Here is a 9,637-nt window from a genome sequence, read left to right on the forward strand (position 1 = left end):
ACTTGATATAATTTTAAAGAGTTACAACTTTTTTAAACCATTGGATTTAATAAGTAGATTCAATGATTAAAAAAAAACACTTATTGATACTGATATTTTGATTAGGGTTTCATTTATTATCCCTTACTTATGACATTCTATACTTATCTCTATACCCAAAATAAGTTTCTCTCTCTTTCTATATAGAATAGCACTATTTTTTTTTTTTTTGAAGTGCGAATAGGACTAAATTGATGGATACCAAAATGATCGTCCCGAGAGTGGATAGTCATGGTAATCATGTGAATGAGTTTTTATTTTACTATGTTGACAAAAAAGAAAAAACAAGATAGGAAAATTCATTGTAGTCCAACAATGCTTGGGATTTATGTATATATATGTTCCATATATACAAGTTTTATGTCAAAAGTCAAAACAAAAAAATTATGTTCTATATTTAAATAATTCAAAATAAACAATAATTTCTTCTTGTAATTCAATCAAAGTAGTAATTTAATTTTATTGAAATCTAGGTAATAGAGTTTCACTTAAATAAAATGTCATAAATAAGATTTTAATCAGAATATCAACATTAATGAGTGTCTTTTTTTTTAACCGTTAAATCTACTTAAATCTAATAATTTATAAAAATGTATAATTCTTTCAAGTTACACTAGGTATAACTCATTTCTCAACTACTCTACAAGGGCAAGTTAACCCTACTTTGCACCCAACCAGTTATACTTTACAGACAAACAATATGAGTGTTTTCAATAAAAAAAAGTATCACTATTGTTTTTGCTTGATCTGTTTATAATTACTACTACTTTCTCTATGAATGCAGAAGCAGCAAAAATTGATATCTATAATTACGTGGGTAGTGGCTTGAATTTTATAGCCCGTTGTCAACCTGAGGATATGCTTGGTCTTCTCGTCCAGATAATTCCCTTTAAATTTGGCTTTTTCGAGGTCATAGATGAGTCTGTAGTCTCCTGCACTTTTGAATGGTTCAAGGAACGCCACTCGTTCGATATTTACATTCCTGATAGGGATAACGCCTGAATTGTGTTTGGGCTCTTGGACCTGGAGGTCCATGTTTGCAACTTTATACTGGTCAAAAGTGTTATCCTTGGAAGGATTAAACTTCTTCTTTTCCATCAATGGTGTGTACGTAATAAAGAACACTCCTAATCTCCTATAGTCCTTATAACTTCCTATTAGTGTTCTCTCTCTCATATATATATATATATATACATATATTTGGGATGTTATGAATGTATCGTTTTGTCAAACAACAATTTTAACCAAATCTCTATAAATAAATGTATGAATTATTGAATAGATTTTACTAATATATGCTTTAAGCATACTATTTTTGAAAAAAATTTATTAAAAAATAAAAAAATTTGACAATTTTTTTAATTTTCAATAAAAACTTTTCAAAAACAAATTTGTTAAATTATGAACTATGACCCATTATTGAATTATAAACTTTTAGCTCTAAGGACGAACACAATCGGTTGAGGATCACCCCTCATAAAATAATTGTCAGACTTGCGTAATATATTTAATGCATTTCAGTTGTTGTCAGGAGTCTTATCTCCCTTATTCAACCACCGCTAAACATTGTGTTTTTTTTTTTTTTTTTTGAACCGCTAATCATGGTTCAAATGCATACTCTTCCCCACTTGTTGTAATTATTATATAAAAAAATAAATAATAAAAAAAAAAACTCTTCTTCTTTATTTACATACCGTGTATGTATTATTTAAATCCTATAAGTTCAAATGCTTGTGTGTACTTGTTAGTTTTTTTTTTTTTTTTTTTTTAATATGGGAATTTGGAGGAAGAAAAGAAAAAAGAGATCGGTTGTCATTTCTTTTGTTAAGACATTTAAAATAAATAATAGAAGTAGAGAGAAGAATAAATTTTTTTTACCTTGGATTAAAAAAAATAAAACCCTTACCTTGTCTCGTTGAAAGATGAAAACAGAGAAAATGTTAAAGTATTATTTTGAATTGACAATATAAATAGATATATAAGTTTTATTTATTTTTTAGAAAAATATATATAAATAAATAAGTTAAAAGGGTATTTTAGATAGTGTCCAAATTGTAACAGATTAATAAGCCTGAAGGAAAAATACATAAAAGGAAAAATGGGACAAAATTAGAAGCTTACACCCTCTCCCATTAAATTCTTCAAATTTAAAGGTTTAAACTTCTGAGAGTTTAAAACAACCTTTCAAATCCTCTCAAATGGTTCCTCTCTTTTCTTAAGAACACCTATAATAATCTTCTTCTTCTTTTTTTTTTTTTTTTTGAGAATGAACACCTATAATAATCTAATGTATATAATATAAATATATATATATATATGTTTAAATCACTAAATTAATAATTGAACCTTCTCTATTCTATGCAAATATTAAATGGTAATTACCTAATATATATATATATATAATGGTAATTGTCATAATTGCAAAAGTGTTAATGATATATATTTGTTTTTTTTTTGGAGCGACAGACAAGACAACGTTCTTAAATTACAAAACCACGCAACTGTATCCAACGCGTCCAATGGCCAGTAAAAGCTGAGTCCCTTGCAATTAACGAGATGAAACTTTTTTCTATGGGCAGCCGACAAGGACAATTTGCACCTACCTTTCATTGTCTGCCATATTCCACTGTTAGTACTAGCAAGATCAAGAATAGATAAACTCTTCTTCTTTATTGACATACCGTGTATGTATTATTTAAATCCTATAAGTTCAAATGTTTGTGTGTACTTGTTAGTTTTTTTTTTTTTAATATGGGAATTTGGAGGAAGAAAAGAAAAAAGAGATCGGTTGTCATTTCTTTTGTTAAGACATTTAAAATAAATAATAGAAGTAGAGAGAAGAATAAAATTTTTTTACCTTGGACTAAAAAAAAAAAAAAAAAACCCTTACCTTGTCTAGTTGAAAGATGAAAACAGAGAAAATGTTAAAGTATTATTTTGAATTGACAATATAAATAGATATATAAGTTTTATTTATTTTTTAGAAAAATATATAAATAGATAAGTGTAGGGACACGATTTTGATTAACCCAGTCCTGGATGGTCAGGCCTTGGCCCAAAAGGTCCCACACAGTGAATTTTGTAGAGTGTGGACTGAAGAACTTGGTTCCAGTTGGCTTAAACGGTTCGTTGTATGGGCTCAGGAGATATAGAAACAAGAATGAAGAAAGTGGATGTGCAGGGGGGAATTTTATTCATGGGCATGCATAGGTACAATGAACCCTTGCTCCTCTGTTCCTTCTCTCTTTTTTTTTTTTTCTCCGTCCCCTCTCTTGAGGCTCTTACATATTATATAGGCCCTCTTTTATCATCTGGGTCTTACACTTGTTGATTATCCAAACCCCTACTTAAGCACCTGTCCCATCAGACACCCTTACCAGTTCTTTGTGAGTTGCAATGACCAAGGTAGCACTGTTCAGGAGTCTTCTCTTCATTAATGCGGCCAAGAGAGTAGCTGTGGTGCATTTAATGTAGTGGTGACAACCTTTGCTGTGATATTTTGGGTCTCCTTTCTTTTTACGTGCTTGGAGTGAGGACTACAGTAGCTGGGATGCATCTTTGACCTGGACTTTGGAACGTCCGAGGAGGAATTACTCCTCGGACGTGTCCTCTTTGCTCCAGTGGGTCTGAGTAAGGATTCTGGGCCGCGACGTCTCCTCGGACAGAATGGTCCTCAGACGGGCCCAGGGCCCAGCCAACCTATTATTCTGGGCCGGTCCCCACAATAAGTTAAAAGGGTATTTTAGATAGTGTTCAAATTGTAACAGATTAATAAGCCTGAAGGAAAAATACATAAAAGGAAAAAGGGGACAAAATTAGAAGCTTACACCCTCTCCCATTAAATTCTTCCAATTTAAAGGTCTAAACTTTGAGAGTTTAAAACAACCTTTCAAATCCTCTCAAATAGTTCCTCTCTTTTCTTAAGAACACCTATAATAATCTTGTTCTTCTTTTTTTTTTTTTCGAGAATGAACACCTATAATAATCTAATGTATATAATATAAATATATAAATATATATATGTTTAAATCACTAAATTAATAATTGAACCTTCTCTATTCTATGCAAATATTAAATGGTAATTGTCATAATTGCAAAGGTGTTAATGATATATATTTGTTTTTTTTGGAGCGACAGCAAGACAACGTTCATAAATTACACAACCACGCAACTGTATCTTGCAATTAACGAGATGAAACTTTTTTCTATGGGCAGCCGACAAGGACAATTTGCACCTACCTTTCATTGTCTGCCATATTCCACAGTTAGTACTAGCAACGTCAAGAATTGATAAACTATACAATTAATTCAGTATTCACCAGAGAGAGAGAGGATCCAGCTTAGAATTGACAGTCTCAGTTTATCTAGTTTTGAGTGTTTGACACTTTCCCACTTCACACATGTAGAGGCCTCTATAAAGGCAGAATCACACAAAGTTTGATACTCAAAACACAAAGCAATGGAGAGGCAGGTGGCCATAATTGGAGCTGGTATCAGTGGCCTTTTGGCTTGCAAGTACACTTTGTCAAAGGGTATTCATCCAATCGTTTTTGAAGCCAAAAGCAGCATCGGAGGAGTGTGGACCAAAACCGTAGAGACCACTAAGCTCCAAACTCCAAAACCAGCATATCAGTTCTCAGATTTTCCATGGCCTTCTACAATGGAAGAAGACTTTCCTAACCAACACCAAGTCTTTGATTATATTCAATCCTATGCTAACCATTTTGACTTGCTTAGGCACATCAAATTTAATACCAAAGTTTTGAGCATCGAGTATGAAGGCCCATCTGAGGAAGAGATGCAATCTTGGAGTATGTGGGGTGGTATTGGTGACCCTTTTGGCTCTAAAGGGAAATGGAAGGTTATAGTAGAGGATGCTCAAAGCTTTTCAACTGAGGTGTGTATATTTTATAGTATGTAAACACACATATAACCTATTCGAATTTTTCTTTTTCTTGTCATGATTTTTTTGCACTTGCTATGTATGAAGTTTTTTTGCTTTGGGTTAGGACTAGGTGGAATGGTGTATTGTGCTAATTCCCAAATTTTATCTGATTTTTAGATAATTAAGTTTGCATTGCTTAACTAACTATATCAGATCAGTTAAAGAATTTATCTTTTTCATTAGGATTTTCACGAAATCGCTGTAAGGGAATCCTTGTACTGTAGAATAGTAGTGAAAATAATAACTTTTTATAATCTTGATATTATTCCTTCTTATGTGAATGGAAATGCAGGTACACTTAGTGGACTTTGTGATCCTCTGCATTGGGCGATTCAGTGACATTCCAAATATTCCTGAATTCCCTCCAAACCAAGGCCCAGAAGTATTTCATGGAAAGGTGATGCACTCCATGGATTACGCTGCAATGGACGATAGAAGTGCTGCTGACTTTGTTAAAGGGAAGCAAATCACTGTTGTGGGATTCCAAAAATCTGCCTTGGACATTGCTATGGAATGCTCACTGGCCAATGGTAAGGAACACAAATTTTACTTACATTTTATATCTATATAAATATCTCATTGACTAAAGTGCACTTTGGACTTTTAAAGTTTGAGATTGTTTTTATTTTGATATTTTATGATCAAAATTTTCACTTTGACTCTTCATATTCGATTCTATTTTCCAATTGGAAAAAATGAAAACTAAATCAAATATGAAAGACTAAAATGAATATTTTAAAACGAAAATGGTTAAAATGAAAACAACTCCAAAATTTTAGGACCAAAAGTGTATTTTGGTCAATCTCATAGTTTTTGTAAATGATAAAATGCTTATGAGCTGAATTTATTAATTATGTACCCCTATGCTTAGATTAATTGTATTTGATAGGTTTTTTACATTGTTTTAACCATAAATTTGCAGGCACTGAACATGCATGTACTGTATTATACAAGAAGGAACATTGGAACCTTCCTGATTACCTTCCATGGGGCGTGCCTCTTACTTATTTATACCTTAATCGCTTCTCCGAGCTACTGGTTCACAAACCTGGTGAAGGCTTCCTACTAAGTCTCCTTGCAACACTTCTTTCCCCTGTGGTAAAATTTCTCCCTTTTTAAAACATCATCAAACCCTTCAATTTGATTTGATTTTAGTCATCATTTAGATTTCCTGTAATTTCTATTTGTTGGACTCTTGGCAGTTGGATTTAAAACAACACAAATTGAACCTTAAGTAGATTTCCATCACTTTTATTTAACAGAAAATGATCATATTGACATCATGTGAAGCATAACACATGCACATATAATTGATTCCTATATAACACGTGTTCACTTGATCCTTATGTCCAATAAAAATATATTTAGCACAGTGTTTGACAATGACTCATGAGGGGGTCTCTTTGCATTAACCCCCACCCCCCCCCCCCCCTCTTTTTCATTTTCTTTTTTTCAAATATTTTTAAATTGACATGACAATTAATCATAAGGTTGAAGCTTACAAAGTTTTGATCATGTAACAGAGATGGGCATTTTCTAAATTTGTTGAAAGCCATATAAAAAATAAGCTGAGGCTAGCAAAGTTTGGAATGGTACCAAAACATAGTTTCCATACAGAAATCAATTCTTGTTTGATCCCCACGGTACCAGAAAAATTCTATGACAAAGTTGAAGAGGGAAGCATCAATTTGAAAAAGAGTAAGAGCTTTAGCTTTTGTAAAGAAGGTGTCTTGGTTAACGGTGAGGCACAACCCCTAAAGACAGATTTGGTCATATTGGCTACTGGGTTCCAGGGAGACAAAAAACTCAAAGACATTTTTGTCTCCCCCACCTTCAAAGACTACATTGATGGTTCGCTTGATGCAAGAGTTCCCCTCTACAGGTTAGATTTTTTTTTTTTTGGTTATAATTTTCTTTGAGAGGAGAAAATTAAGGAAAATTTCCCTTTTCATTAAAAAGGGAGAAAGGAAAATCATAACATTAGATTTTTTTTTTTTTTTTTTTGGATGAACATAACATTAGATTTAATAACTAGCAATGTATGAATTAACATATTATATAATAAGCAATATAAAGAAAAATTTTAATTTAATTTTCTCCAACCCATTAAGCGAAGATTCATAAAATAATCTACATGAATTAAATTACATGATTCATTAAATTATTCAAACAACTCGCATTTCTCATGTGATTTAAATAAATAAATAAAAAGTCAAATGACTAAGATTATATGTGAATGTTTATACCAATAGTTATGTAATGGATTAAAGAAATTTTTTTCTAAACCAGTTTAGAGGTAAATTCGGTCAAATAAGAAAGATGGAATTTTTATTTATCATTTCATCTAGGTTTACAAACAACTTCGGTTTATTTTTGGGGAATAAGTGTTAGAATAATAACTATATTATTAAATTTATCAATATTCCATAATAGCTTAAACTTTTTGAATGTGAACTAGTTCTAGCTAGGACTAGTTTATTTTAGTGTCAAGGCATGTGATTCTAAACTTGAACCATGTTTGCACTTAAAACTCTTATTCACCATTTTAGAAAATGTGATTGATTTATTAATAATATTACTTTGAATGACAAAATTAGATTTTGACTTCAACAGGGAATGTATTCACCCTAGAATTCCACAACTAGCAGTAATTGGATATTCAGAAAGTGTTTCAAATTTGTACACCTCAGAGATGAGATGCAGATGGCTAGCAGAGCTTCTAGACAGCACATTCAAATTGCCTAGCATCAAAGAGATGGAAAAAGATGTGGCAAAATGGGATGAGTACATGAAGAGATATTCAGGGCAATACTACAGGAGATCATGCATTGGTGCTCTTCATATATGGTACAATGATCAACTGTGCAAAGACATGGGGTGGAACCCCAAAAGAAAGAAGGGATTCTTTGCTGAATTGTTTGAGCCTTATGGACCATTAGATTATGTTTCCCAATAAAAGAGGATATTGACAAAGTAAAAGTTGTCGCATATGACAACCAGTTGTGACTTATACGATTCATTTTCAGAACCTTTGTGCATGAATGAATGACTACACTTGTCATTCATGACCACATATGTGTCACCTTTTTATGTAAGAATAATGAACACGGAACTAATAAAAAAAAAAAGCTACTGCAATCTTTTCCAAATATGGAGCATCTTTGTTTTTTTTTCAAAGAATATGGAGCATACTTGTTCACGGCATCGTTTGCCAAACGACACGTAATTCCATGATATCCTAGGAAAATTAGGATTAGAATTCTCCACGGTCAAATTATTAAAAAAATAAAATAAATCATCCTTTTGATTGTCACGTGTTCTTTTTTTATTAATGGTGTTAGAGCCAAACTTCATCCCTATCAAAAACAAAAAACAAAAACAAAAATATCTCATATATGACATTTTAAACGTATAATCTTTCTAGGTCTTATGAAGTCTTGAGTCAAAACATCATGAGAAAGAGGTTGATACATAAAATAATTATTATTGAGAAGGAAAATTTATGTTATTGACAACTAAGTGGTGAAATTTGTTTCTTTCTTGATATTTGTAATTAATGAGACAACTAGGAAAAGGATCAGGAGCCCAGACAAATCTTTTAGCCTTTAGTCCCAAGCATTCTTCAAGGGTAGTAATTCACCAACCCAAGTCTTATGGAAAATGTTATTTAAATATCTTATCCTATCTACCTCAAACTTAAGGAGCCTCAAGAGATAATAATTGAGTGGTGAACGGAACTACGAGGGAGAATTAATGAATTATTGAGTAAAAGAAAAGGGGAGAAATTTTGAATGCCTTTCAATCTGGCTTGCAGCTTTTCCTGAACAGTATACTCTTCTAACTTTTTCTCACATTACAACAGCCCTAACATTAGAACCAGATCCAAGTCCTCTTTTTACATCATAAGATTCTTAGAAAGTCTTGACTAATCTCATGAACAAATGTAATCTCCCACCTCACTCATTCTAGGTAATCATACGAGAATTTAAAAAGCCAAATTTCAATTGAAATGAATATATCAATGTAATTTAAGAGAACTCAATGAAAGAACATCAATTCAAATCCTGGATTCAAATTTAGAGGTGAGAGATCAAGAATTCTCACAATTTCTTAGATACATGGATCCAATTCAATTCAGTGGAATTTTTCATTCACATAGAACATTTTAATTTTATAGAACTATAGGAGACTTAAACCCAAAGCCTCATGTGATACATGAGGCCTAGAAACCACCAGACCATACCCTTGGGTTGGCCCAATCTTCCTTTTTTTTTCCTTTGATAACTGATCTTGTTATATGGAGGTTGTTGCTATTTCATTAGCAAGATAGCTCTTTCATTTTTCGGACTTATAGTTAATATATGTACTTTCATTATGGTCAAATAAACATCTCTTGCCTAGAGCCATGTAAGTCAATGAATGATCTACTAGTTTTTATAAGGAAAATCATGGTTCAAATCCCCCCTCCCATTGTCCAATTATCAAAAAAATAATAACAAAGCATCTCTTCAACTATTTTCTTTTTTCTTTTTTATTCAGAAGTAACTGAAAGGAAGGCATATAAACAAGAACTTCCTAGAAGAATACCCATCACAGTACCTACTCTCAGCGAGGTTGCCTCAATTAAACACTTATTTTGGAGCACCATTGCTC

The 9,637-nt window shown here is 32.1% G+C and overlaps 1 protein-coding gene across 2 annotated transcripts in view; it reads left to right on the forward strand.

The window, feature by feature from the left end:
• LOC126706180 (probable flavin-containing monooxygenase 1) overlaps positions 1–8,133 on the forward strand; it is a 33,038-nt gene extending 24,905 nt beyond the window's left edge. Inside the window, exons 1-5 of one of the 2 annotated variants that reach the window (XM_050405496.1) lie at positions 4,282–4,936; positions 5,277–5,514; positions 5,907–6,082; positions 6,508–6,866; positions 7,598–8,133. In XM_050405496.1, the coding sequence (XP_050261453.1) occupies positions 4,499–4,936; positions 5,277–5,514; positions 5,907–6,082; positions 6,508–6,866; positions 7,598–7,940 (1,554 nt within the window). In that variant the 5' untranslated portion in view covers positions 4,282–4,498 and the 3' untranslated portion in view covers positions 7,941–8,133. Of the gene's footprint in view, positions 1–4,281; positions 4,937–5,276; positions 5,515–5,906; positions 6,083–6,507; positions 6,867–7,597 lie in introns of those variants that run through there. The other variant, XM_050405497.1, reaches the window with a different exon arrangement.
• Positions 8,134–9,637: the final 1,504 nt, after the last annotated feature.

The sequence above is a fragment of the Quercus robur genome, chromosome 11, assembly GCF_932294415.1.
Source record: "Quercus robur chromosome 11, dhQueRobu3.1, whole genome shotgun sequence".
Classification (NCBI taxonomy): Eukaryota; Viridiplantae; Streptophyta; class Magnoliopsida; order Fagales; family Fagaceae; genus Quercus; species Quercus robur.